At 32.3% G+C, this 13177-nt stretch overlaps 2 protein-coding genes across 2 annotated transcripts in view; one reads left to right on the top strand and one right to left on the bottom strand.

Moving 5' to 3' along the window:
• LOC133179050 (tudor domain-containing protein 5-like) overlaps window positions 1-13177 on the top strand; it is a 38844-nt gene that overhangs the window by 4884 nt on the left and 20783 nt on the right. Inside the window, exons 6-14 of the mRNA XM_061313743.1 lie at window positions 786-931; window positions 1148-1256; window positions 4607-4701; window positions 5067-5281; window positions 5405-5552; window positions 6922-6983; window positions 7108-7177; window positions 7538-7618; window positions 11323-11460. Of these exons, the coding sequence (XP_061169727.1) occupies window positions 786-931; window positions 1148-1256; window positions 4607-4701; window positions 5067-5281; window positions 5405-5552; window positions 6922-6983; window positions 7108-7177; window positions 7538-7618; window positions 11323-11460 (1064 nt within the window). The remainder of the gene's footprint in view (window positions 1-785; window positions 932-1147; window positions 1257-4606; window positions 4702-5066; window positions 5282-5404; window positions 5553-6921; window positions 6984-7107; window positions 7178-7537; window positions 7619-11322; window positions 11461-13177) is intronic.
• LOC133179054 (syntaxin-6-like) overlaps window positions 1-13177 on the bottom strand; it is a 55165-nt gene that overhangs the window by 33652 nt on the left and 8336 nt on the right. The gene's annotated exons all lie outside the window — the stretch shown is intronic.

Here is a 13177-nt window from a genome sequence, read left to right as displayed (position 1 = left end):
TTTAAAAGAATAAGTAAATTGAGAGTAGATAATTAATCAGTGACTGCGTGATTTTTTTTCAATCTCCACTGCTGTTTTGTACTTGTTAGCAATATGGATTAAATAAGAAAAGGTATCTATACTAATATAAATAAAGTATCTTGTATCTGACGCCATGAATTTCGAAAGATTCTTTTTATATCCAAATCTGTAAACAGGGCATAAGAACACGGAACCCTCGGATATGGCGAATATTTGGACACCATTGTTCGCCAGAAAAGTAAATAATATTCCGATCATGGTAAATGTCCACGCAATAAGTGGATTTTTTTTTTTCAATATTCATACTTAATATTTTATAATAATTTCTTTTATTGGCGATTAAAATATTGATATGATTGCTTTGTAGTTTTCGCCCATTTTTTTTTTTTTATTTTACGATTTTAAAAAAGATATGTCTTTTTAATTTTTTTTCTTCAAAAGATATCGACGAGAACGCTAGGTCTACAAATTTTATATTTCAGTACTTAATTTATTTTAAGTATTTTCACTCAAAATTATGCACAAAACGCGTAATGTTGACCCTGATTACCAAAAGCCGGACTTCCTGTGTAATGCAGTGTGTATAGGGATTTTTGACATCTCAAGTATTGGGGCTCTCCAGGTAAATAACACCATTACTACCAAGACCACTCCCCCTCCTCAGGTAACCGTACGGTAAAAAAATTGGGTCTTTAAGTACTGTATTTTTTCTTTTGGATACAGATATTTTACTGTTAAGTTAAATCTTTGATATTAATTAACAGATAAGTCAGCTAGTGAAGAGGCCTCAGTTCGCAAGAGGCATGGTAGTGAGTTGTGTGCAGACAGTACTCTCAAGGAGACAATACGGCAGGTGTTACAGGCTCATCCCGAGGGAATAAGATTACAGGATCTTACTGAAGTATTTCAGGTGAGTCTTAGACTCTCAGCACAGTTAATCCAAAGTTCATTTGATAAAAATTCAATTCCTAAATTTTGATTTGCTTTTTACTATGTAAGTGTTCTATTATACATAAATAATTCAAAAGTTTGGTCAAATTTGCTATTTCATTTAAAATTACATTTTCATCATTGTAAGTGCAATTTGGGTGTTCTGAACTTACACTGGAATTTCATTGGTATCTAGGATGAAACTGGCAGGTGTCTAGAGTGGGAGAAGTTAGGCTTTACAAGAGTGGAGGCTTTTGCATTATCCCTGGCAGACTCAGTGTTGAAGTTTGAGTATAGAGGCAACAGTAAGTTAAATACATGTAGTTAATGAAAAAATTCTTTTAGTTCATTTTTTGGTGTCAGTTCAAAAAAAAAATATATTAATTTTCATGCATATATTTGTAATTTTTAATTAAAAGTAATGTGATGAGTAATTTTGCATATGTTTGAATAGGGATAAATGCTCTGCTCATATGTTTAGTTTTCCTTATTAGACAAATTAGTGGTAATTCTGAAAATTGCAATTTTAAACTTCTTACTTCATGGGCGAAAAAAAGGAAAATTAATTAAAATAAAATGCAGTTTGGGGCCCTTGACAGCTCTAACATATATAGTAAACATCTTTTATAACGCATCTCAGGGGACTGTGATAAATCCTACATTATAATGGGTGTAAGTTATAAACAGAGACCGGAAGCACTCAGTACACCTTTACTGTAAACATATTTCAAACTGCTAGTGTGTTATTCAATATTTTAAAATATGTAGAGTATGTAAATAAATGATTAACAGGTTATTTGGTTTCATTTCTTATATTAAGAAAGATTAATATTCAGTAACATTTTATTTTCACAAACTTTAAATTATTTCAAAATCACTGAGTGCTGTACAATCTCGATGATCATCAGATCATTTAAAAAAGTTCGTAATGTTTGTCTGTTTGGCCTGATGACATTTATTTACAAAATTTTCCAAGAATGGAGAAAACACTATCTTCCACACCTTCAAACGAGTTTACAAGTTTTAATTTCGGACATGCCTTTTGATCGCCTGGGTAGATGTTATGCACGTGTCGGGCACAACCTCGTCGTCCTCGCTGTCATCGCGGTCTACTAATATTGAATCACTGTATTTTTCTTTCACTTGTTTAATTATATCATTTTTGGTCATATTGCTATTGTAAAGTTTGATCATTTCAAGTTTCCATATTTTATTTGTATTTAAAATACAAATCTTGTCATATTAATCTACCTCTATAAATGATTCATAATTTGAGTATTTTGATCATATGTATTGTATGTTTATTACTTAATGTTCTAAATTTGGATTCACAACTTTTCATGTCATCGTATGTAAAGTGAAAGTAGAACGAACACATGTAATATATGCATATCCTTTCATATTTAACGATGTCCTTGTTGAAATAATTGCATAAATGCTGTAACTAGAGCATGATCTACTAAATGTTTTAAGAAAATTACGTTTTTTACTGGTATTTTACCTGTATTGTGCAAACACGTGTTGTAAGCTGCAGACAGTCTTAGTTTTCTATTTACATTTCGGCGCAATGCATTATGGGTGAATTTTCGTTTACTTCTTTGATCCGCGCACCCCAGATATTTATGCGCTGACAGATTTTTCTATTAATTAGAAAAATGAGCTTTAAGGTAATTAATTATGTTGCATAATATATTAATGAATTAGAGTTATATTTTATTCGTATTTTAAACTTGTTAAAGTAATTTTTTATAGATGGGAACTATTTTCCGTTGTATTTTTCTATCGGATTCCGTTGCTTTCCAACGGATTCCGTGTTGTTTTGGAACGGATACCGTTCCCCGAGGGTATATAAGTGAGCACCCGTTGTACAACGGGGACTCCAGATTTTTGGGCTTTTAGGATAAGATGTAGGTGAAATTTTAAGAACTTTTGGGGAATTTTTCTTTATTTCTATTAGTAACTCAGTAATTTGAAGAAATTTAGCTAGGCCTATTTATTTATTAGAGCCGTTTCACAATATTAATTAATATGTCTTAGGGAAATTTAATATTTTTGGGAATTTGGGGTTAAGACGACTGCAGCCATTATTTTTTTTTTATTGTATTTTTCTTAATTGAATTTTTATCATTGATTAAATTTTATTTAATTTGTTAATTGAGATTAAGCCAGAATAAACCATCATCTCAAGCTATTTAAATCTTATTTTAATTATTTACTGGAGTCCATCATTTAATTTAAAAATAAATTGGTTTAAAGTTAGTAAATTTCTGGGTGTTCAAAGTACCGTTAATCAGTTAATACACCCCAGTGATTGAGTGCCATCCCGTTACACTATTTTAAATTAATTTTACTAACTCAAAGATGAACTTTATTTAAACAATTTATTATAAATACATCTACATAAAACAACAAAGAAACCTTGTTAGAAAAACACCCATTTTGGAGAAGCTATGAAGTCAACAAACCGTGACTAATCCGCATGGAAAAGGTGTGAAACCAGGTGTCAGAATACGTTATAATAGGTGTAATTATTTAAATGGGAACAACTTTCTAATACTTTATAAGCGATATTATATTATATATATAGGATCTCCCATGATTTGTAGTTGGATATGATTTTTATCCAACCAGTTGTGTGTTTTTTATCCCCGAGCCTTGGCGAGGGGATAAAAACACACAACGAGTTGGATAAAAGTCATATCCAACTACAAATCATGGGAGATTCTTTTTATCCCATGTTTAATACTTCACAACCAATGTTTTACACTGTTTTATATAGGACTCCACTTTATTTCACTTCATCGCGCTAACGCAAAAACCATTGTGACGTCACAACTGTGGATTATGAAAAAATTATCCAATGAGTCATATCCACGGGATAAAGGGGTAAACATGGGATAAATACAAATACGTTGTAAGCGGTGTTTTTTCCAATGAAATATGTAGACACTTTGCCGGGACTTCGGAATGGCTACTTTACATCTGGAGATACTTTATAACCGAGTACGTTATAAAAGAAGTTTACTGTATATGAAAACAAAATGTATGAACATGAGGACAAACATCAATAACAGATGAATGGGATAAAAAAAAAAAATAAAAACAAGGTAGTGTGCAAAATCGGACCAAATTTACTATCAATTATCAAATTGAATTGGTAGCATACAATCGATTATATGATCAATAGTTTAATTTAAAGAATAAAATAACTATAAAATATTCAGATTTGCTCTGAAATGAAAATGACATTTCAATACAAATCTGTGAGACCAACTTCAATTTATGCGAAGTGGGACAATTTGTCCGCCATTCGCAAGAAAAATAGAGGGAAGTCCATTGATAATGTTTAAAGATAAACCATTCTGTTAAAAAATATATTTTGAAAAAAAATTAGCGACTATGGATTTTAAAATTTTCTATCGATTATCGCCGACATGTTGCCTTCAGAGACGATTTTTTGATTGTCAGCTACTATCATAACACAATTTTATATGACCAAAAATAGTATCATAACAAGCGTCCTTGTACCAGCATGCTTGCAAATTGCATGTATCTCAATGTGCATCAAAATTAGGGCTTATTTATTTTTGGAAAGATTAAAGTTTGATGATATTGGTAAACATGGGACTGTCAATCTGTGCATTATTTTATACAGATTCCATTTATTTGTATGCTGTTGATGACCAGTCTCCTCCCAGGACAGATCTTCTTTTACCTAAAGGGGCTAGAAATCAACCACCTGCTATTTTAGTAAGTTATTAAAAGTGTCCACAATAGAGCAGTTGACTCATTGACTTCTTTTGTCTATCTGTCTTTATCTCTGTGCATCATTTGCTAGTTTAAGTTAGCTGTTATACAGCTTAAACCATAATTGACCTAACATAGTTGGCCCACATCATGCCCATGTTAAATACTGTATTCTTACTTTTGTATATCCATGGTACATATTGACATTCATGGCTGAAGATTTGTTGATACAGAACCATTTTGTTTGTTTGGATATAGAGTTATTAAAATGATTTTGTTTCATGTCTCTCTAGTGACTGCTTCCAGTGTTAGTAGTCTTATAAGAGCTTACCATTAAAAGTTTAAGTTATTTTTGTATGTCTTTGTAGACCTCTGTTGCACCAGAAGTACATGTGCCCTTAGACAGTAATGTCCCTTCAGATGCTATTGGACCTGGCTGTAGTTACACCCAGATAGACCTTCCTTCCTGTAACACATGGATAGAGATTTACGTCTCCAATGTCGCATCACCAGGACAGTTCTGGTTTCAGCTCCGAGGACCCAAGACCTCACTAGCCCTAGAAAAGCTGATGAACCAGTTAGAGTCAGTGAAATGCCAAGTTATATACTGTTTTGTATTGTCCATTTCCTTATTTATAGATTCATAGGGAATTTGTATTATAGATTTATAGGAAATTTGTATGATGAAATTATTGTTTATATACAGGGAATCCTATTCTGGAGAAGCTGGCATGATGTACCTTATTCCCAGTGAAATGGTAGCAGTGGGGCTTATTGTGGCTGCCGTGTTCCCAGAGGATGATAACTGGCACCGCTGTGTAATAACGGGCATGTGTCCAGGAAACTATGTAGAGGTGGGGCAGATGGTTTATATCGTAAAAGTATTGCTTTGTTTATTGTAATAGGAAAATTTGCTCAATATGGATTTAGTGGATTCCAGCAAAATATTTTTTATTCTCCAAGTTCTTAAAAACATTTGCCAGCCATGGGCTCCAGCAAAATTTTATGGAAACGTTGATATTGTACATGTACATGTAGCTGTTTTTGCTATTTTTATATCAAGAAACTGTATACTGTAAGATTACTGTAAATCAGGGGTTGAAATTTTCCTGGAAAACCCACTAGCCCAGGGGCTACTGATCAGTAAAAAATTACTAGCCCAAACCTCAAACTAACTAGCCCAACTATTTTTTATGCAAAATGAAAACATCACAAATTAAAGTTTCAAATGCTTTGGTGACAGAAACAAATTAAATTAGTTGTTAGTCAAAAGAATTCAATCTACATAGAAAAGCCAAAGTAACCAACGAGAATTTTTTTTTTCTGTTCTGCTAGTCCAACGGACTAACGATACATTTAAATTAGCTAGCCCGAGTCTTAAAATGACTAGCCTCAGGCATCGGGCTACTGTATATTATATTTAGCATGTATGATATTTGGCAGAAATTGGTGTTTGAACAAGTTAGCGTACATTTGATTTAGCGCATTTCTAAGTGTTCTTAGAGGCATATAGCAATTTACTTGAATTAGTGGAAATTGCTTTCTGCCAAAGGCAGTTAAAACAATACACAGCTAAATGTAATACTTTTACAGTATTTTCTGCAATCCTCTCAAAACATATTGTTCATTATCAAAATCCTGTTTTCCTGACATATTAGTCTCTTACATACAATGAAATATATGGAGATAACGAACAGTATTCAAGCTCAAAAGTCCATTAAACATTATAAAATAGGAGCAGAGCAAACACGGACCTCCAAAACATCAGAAGTAGAATCAGGTGCCATGGAGGAGTGAGCAACCCCTGCCGACCAGTCACACCCGCCGTGTGCTCCTTTTCATGATTGGGAAATAACGGAAAAATCTGTTGACAATTCATTGTGTAAATAATGGCCTAACAATTAGTATGAAAAATGTCAGTCAGCATTTGACTCATGTCAGTAAGCATTTGACTCAATGATAAATTGTATTTGCTGACAAGGTCATTGTATCAACCATAGAACTTACAAAATGATGACTTTAAACGAGACTGCTGATATTCTTGTTTCATCAACTTGTTTGTTAATAATTTATCTCGTTTTAGAAATCGTACATATGTAGAGTATCAAACATTAAGAATTGCTGGTTCTGTTTATGTTAAAATTAATAGTTGTAAACAAAAAATTAAGGAAGGAACAATATGACCAAAAAAAACTTTATTATGATTTATCCCTGGTATTGTAGGTGTACTTTGTGGATTATGGGAATACCTGTGATGTTCATCGCAATAATATCCGCTTCTTAAGGTTTGTCAACCAATTCTTTTAAAATTGACTTCCAAGTACTGAGATTTGAAAATGTTACATTTGTAATACCCTTTAGTTTAAAAAAAATATATAAAAAGTTTGATGAATTTGATATGGATTTCAGATCAAAGTTTTTGAAACTGCCAGCACAAGGTATCTTGGGGAGACTTTCAAACATTCAACCAGTAGGGGAGGTAGGTACATTGTTGTAACTGTACATGTATATTTCAGTAAGATTTGGAAGTGGTAGCATTAAAAGCATTGGGTTGAAACTTTTAAATTTATTTTATCTGATAAAAAATGAAATTTTTATTTGAATTGTCTGAATGAAAGGTTTACTATCAAAAATTGCAGGTTTGATAATAAAAAATTTTGACATATGGAATGTACATTTGCATGTATGTATAGTTCAGTATACTAGTAGGTCTTGAGGCAGGAACTTCTTCATTTTGATATACCATTGGAAAAACAGGTTGCATACAGCTTGTAATTTTTCCATGTATTGAACTATTCTCATCAATTCTTAAGTGTTGTATGAATCACTTGATTTACAGGAGTGGAGTGTGGAATCTCAGTCCTGCATGCTGAGGCTGGTCAGTTGTCGACCTCTGGTAGCCATAGCAACATCAGAAAAGGTCAGGATATAGGAAAACATTCATCATTTGTAATTATAAAGTCTGTTTTAGGAATATGAGCCTTTCTTACAATCTTACTATTACTATTAGTGATTAGGGTAGAATAAATTGTAAACCAACTTTTATTCCCATTTGAGAAATATTAGTGAGTTTCACTATCTTCATTTACTGGAGAATATTTCTTAATGTGATATATATACATACAGATTTAAATGTGTATTAATATAGAGTGTTTCCGTAGTCTTGAAAATTACTAGTTAGGGAGGGATTTTAACATGATATATTGTGAATAAATTTCTGTAAATAATGGTTAGTCCAAATAATATTTAATAATTGAAAGTTTCTCAGGCACCGCCCCGTCAGGTCAAACACTGTGACATTGATAATTGATAAGGGAAATAACTCGATTTTCTAATTTTCACACTTGAAAAAGAAGATTGAGTTATGACCCTTTTCATATATGCTTATAGATACTCTATACTTTTCTTGAAAAGGGTACTTTATGAATTAACTTGTTAAAAAAAAATGTTTGGAATAACATTATTTGGAGTTGAGTACTTATTATAATAAAAATAGGAGAACAAAAAAGGTAAGAATCAGTTGATATTATTTTATTGACTGACTAGAAAAAAGAAACACCTGCTTCCAAAAAAAAAAAAAAAACAACAAACAAACAAAGGCATGTCTGCCGCATTGAATTTCGAAATTTTTGGCCGAGAAACTAAGAATTATTTTTTTTTTGTCTTAACAGTACTGGTATTAGAAATTTTTAATGAATATGATTTGTGAAGTTTACTCTCTGTATTAGTGCCTTAAAGAAGCCAAAGATTTTTTTTTTACCATGTATTATTTTGGAAAGTCAATTTTATTGTGCAGTCAATCTGTAAGTTTGTAATCTGTTACCCAAAGCATTACTTTCATGACCACAACACCAGACAAAATCTTGAATGGTGAATTTCAAGGTCATTGACAGGAATTAAGTCTTCCGTTCACAACGGAAGACTTATAGTGTTTGTATTGTTTCTTTTTATTATTATTATTATTATTCCTCCCAAATTTTGTGAGCTCGATTACTCAGAGATGGTTGGATAGATTTTCACAATTTTTCACATGATAGTAGGCTGATATATGAAGTTTATATAAAATTCCGTTTTTTGAAAAATTCACTTCCGGTCCGAAGTTACGGCTGAATTTCCAATTTTTAAATGGACTTTTGTCCGGTGTTTTTCTCAAAAGCGGTTTGAGGTAAAGATGTGAAATTTACAGGAATATTAAATCATGACATTCTCTTTGTTTCGAAGTTGTTTTCGTGTGTTTCCGGTACTTCCTGTCCGAACAGGAAGTGAACTTGTGTTTGGTCAATTTTCAACTTTTTTGTTTTTTAATATTTTTTCAAGATATTATTATGTATAACAGAGGTTATTCTACAAATACTAAATATATAATTTGTTTTAAAATTGGATTGCGCATTTTCTAGATTTTTGGTACCGTTATTTTCCCCATTTACCTAGTGTGTATACAATGGGCAAAGAAAGATAACTCTGACTTGTAAGTGAGAATAGAACTTTCGAGATAAAGGCGGAAATAGTATCGATGACGTCAGAGACATATACAATATTTAGACGTTCCATATGCACTCTTCTAAATGTAAGGGTACGTTGGTTACCGCTTCCAGTACATGTATAGTTTAAAGTTGCCAGTGTAGTGTAAGTCTGTATTGACAGTTAATTGATTTACACATGAATATATCTAAAAAAAAAATTATATATGCTAGGTACCTAACTCAAGTCAATATATTATAAGCACTGAATATACATTTACAGTGATGGACAGGCATGCAATTTTATCCATCTCGTATAGTAAGTTCAGAATACGATAGTTATAAGCCTTCTATAATGTAGACGATTAATTATTCTCTATGATTTGAATGCGAAATTATCCCGATTTCCGAGTTTTATTTTCGATATTAAAAAATATTACATACACTCAAAAAGGAATTGAGCGATAGAAAATTGTAATACAGTACTGTTTTAAAGCCTTTATAAATAAATTGATATCTGCCACTTAAAAGAAAGAAAATCAATCTATAGATTAGATTTGGTTATTACATGTATATTTGATAAAAAGTTAAATTATTTATGACACATGATCTATACTCTATATACCCAAGGAATTATAAAAGATTTGAAAAGACGATTCTTGGATTCTTGTGAAATACTCAAAGAGTTAAAAAAAATATGTGAAAACGCGATTCTGTGTGAAATAATGGTACGCTATATGTTTCTTTTGAAAAAAAAACAAAAAAAAAAAACCATGATAAAAAAAATTGCACAGGTCTCTTGATATGTGGGATAAGTATACCTGAATGAACACAATTTTATATAATTATGTATATGCAACTGACGTCCGTACTTTTCCTTATAATTCATAAAACATAAAACTATCTAATTCCTTTGAAGCCTCCCCCCCCCCCTCCCCCGTCTTGATTATTTGGAGACGTTCGTGCAGCTAGGCATTTGAATTATATATTCGTTTTAGATTTAAATCTGGAACATGTGAATATAATTACCATTTACATGTATACAGAATTTCATATTCTATAATGGTAGATTTGTCATTATGAAATGTTCAATTTACGTCTGAGAGAGAGAGAAAGAGAGAGAGGGAGAGAGAGATTCCCTCTTAATCCCGATCCTCCTATCCATTTACATAGACCAAAAATTAGTTCTATATCGGTCACACCCATTCTTTATTAAATGTTTTCTGATTTCATAGTCAGTCATGGTCACATCCTGTATATTTTTCAGCTTAAAAAGTATCACACGAAGTGCACGTGTGTTGACCTGTCAATCAAAATCCCTTGACGCTGTATGCACTGCAATTAAGTAGCCTGAGTTCGAAATGATCTTGAAGTATGATCTTTAAGTAAATCTGATGCAACAAACTTGTGAAAAAATAGAATAAAATAAAAAATAAAATATCTCGGTATTATGAACTTCGATTGTGGGACGTGGAGACCGGTCCTTTGGATGAGATCGTATAAATCGAGGTCCCTTGTCGCAGAAGGTGCTGGCATAAAAAAGATTCCCCACTGCTCAATTGCGATAAGTGCCAAAGTATAGGACAAAAATTTGCAGTCTCCACCAGCGAGTGGTGGCGTCTCCATGTGAGTGAAAAATTCTGGAGAGGGACGTTAAACAACATACGTATAATCAATCAATCAATCAATCGATTGCTGAAGAATTACTGTAATTGAATAATCTGTCTTATAGGTATGCTGTCAAATCTTGATATTATAACTTTACAAAACTCAGTGACTTTACGTTTAGTGTGATACTAACTTTTTTATAACACCATCACAATTATGCCAAAATATACACACAATGAAGTTTATGATAGTACGGTGTTCGTTCGTCTGTTTGTTTGTCTTAGAAATGATTGCAAACAATTTTTTTTTAAATTGCTAATGATATACGTTTATCTCTTATAGGTGCCAAATGTATTATACAAGATTGATAATGAAAATCGAAGTACCTTAAGTACTGAAAGGACTTTTTTCCAGTTATTTTTTTCTTTCACAGTAAATATGATATGTATGTTTTTTACACAGAAAAAAAGCAAATTCTTACAGATTTAGAAGAACGGAAGACTTTTTTGTTGCCATGGCAACAAGAGTCTAGTTTTTATTATATTTATTTGTTTAGAATCGTGTGATGTCTCTCTGCTGTAGCGACACTTCAGGAAAAGAGGACATTCATATTAATGACGTTCTGATACAGCAGGGCCATGCCTGCTTTGTCATCGATAACCCTGACCTAGTCTATTCTGAGGACCCTAAAGTGGTAAGTCAGGTAGTGAAATAGTTTAGAATTTAAGTAGGACATTTTTATGATTGATGGCTTAATTTTAAATCAAATCTTGGACTAGGAATCAATCTCAGTTTGTCTGTTCACAACAATGATCTGGCTGTTCTTTCTTTGTAGTTCTGTTGTGGTCAATCATAATTTCCCCTCAAATTTGTCTCTAAATAAATTATAGTGAGATAGCTCAAATACTGTATAAGTGGAATTTTTAGCGAGATGAAAATTTAGCAATTTGTCCTTAAAAATCAGTATTTTATTTTAGCGAGAAGTAACTGATGCGATTTTATGGTGCATAGAAAGAAAACCGTAACCTCTTATGTGAAATAAATTATTAGCAATATTATAAATTTTAGTGATCACAACACCCTTGCTAAAAATGCCAAAATTGAATCCTTGCTAACATTTCTGCTTACACAGTACTATTTTCTTAGTGGTTTTTAGCTTTTAGTTTTTGGAGCAGATTTCTTTTCAAGTACTTCTATGCCCTGAATTAATCAGAGATGCATGGATGCTTCTACCGTGTTTCATTGTACCAGTCAAGGTTTCAGATGCTTCAATTTCAGCTAAAGAATGACCAGTTTAATGTTTTTGGATCAGGTTAAAGTTTTTTTGACAAAACTTGCAATGATGATACATGTACATCTAAGAATGCACACTGCCAGACTTGCAGAGTTTCCGAAAACCAAATATTTCTATCAGTCATTCGGACTGATGACTTAATGTGTTCTACCAGTTCGAAGCAAATTCTATCAGTCCGAATAAATTTTAGTATATTTCATGATGTAATTCAAAAGAAAATGGCATTGGTTTATAGTACTCAAATTGAGTCTGTAAATCTTTCTGCAGATCATTACAACACCGATTGTGAGACCACATGTATGCAATAAAAAGTTGAAGTACTAGCCCAAGGGCTAGTGGCAGCAATAAATTCGCTAGCCCCAAGTAAAAAGTTGCTAGCCTAAGTTGGGGGGGGGGGGGGGTAACAACAAATATGAAAAAATATAGTTTATTGTTGAAAAATTCAGGGTCTGAAGACCAGGTTATTCTTTTTAAAATTAAAAGTTTATTTCTCACTTGTAAAATTGAATCAAATATAAATTAATAATTATGATAGAAAAATGAATTCAAATAAATTATCTTCCCTTTTTCTGGGCATTGCACTAATCTAAACTGAAGCGAAAATCCTTTATTTTTTCATCTTTAATCATTAAATACATTGGAGCTATATTTTATGTAAATCACATAAGACTCGTTTTTCAGTTCATTGAGTGATCGTAAATAATTTAACGAGATATCTTCATGTGTTTACCATAAACAGAGGAAAGGAGGAAATTCAGATTAGAAAAAAACAATTGTTTTTGGAAGTAAATAAGTTAGCTAGTATTGCAAAATGGATAAGATTATGGAGATTTATGAACAATAGGAGCACGCTGCCTGAAATTTTTTCTTTTATTGGGAATTTAATAGCAAAGAATGAGTGAAAATACCAGTAGTGCTTTTCGTGTATCACATTGGTAGTTTTTACTTTTACTAGCCCAAGGGGCTATCTCCTTGCAGAAAACTACTAGCCCAACCCCAAAAAATGGTAGCCCCAGGTGTCGAGCGATGCTAATTGCACACCCCTGGAGACATCGCAATAGATCCGAGTACAATTAATTAGAATAATCTAACTGCATCTCAAGACAAGCCACCGGTC

Source organism: Saccostrea echinata, unplaced genomic scaffold, assembly GCF_033153115.1.
Source record: "Saccostrea echinata isolate AGI-Se365-2 ecotype Australia unplaced genomic scaffold, CSIRO_AGI_Sech_v1 ptg000004l, whole genome shotgun sequence".
In the NCBI taxonomy this organism is placed as follows: Eukaryota; Metazoa; Mollusca; class Bivalvia; order Ostreida; family Ostreidae; genus Saccostrea; species Saccostrea echinata.
Note: the sequence above shows the minus strand (reverse complement) of the source record. Positions and strands in the feature narration are given on the sequence as shown.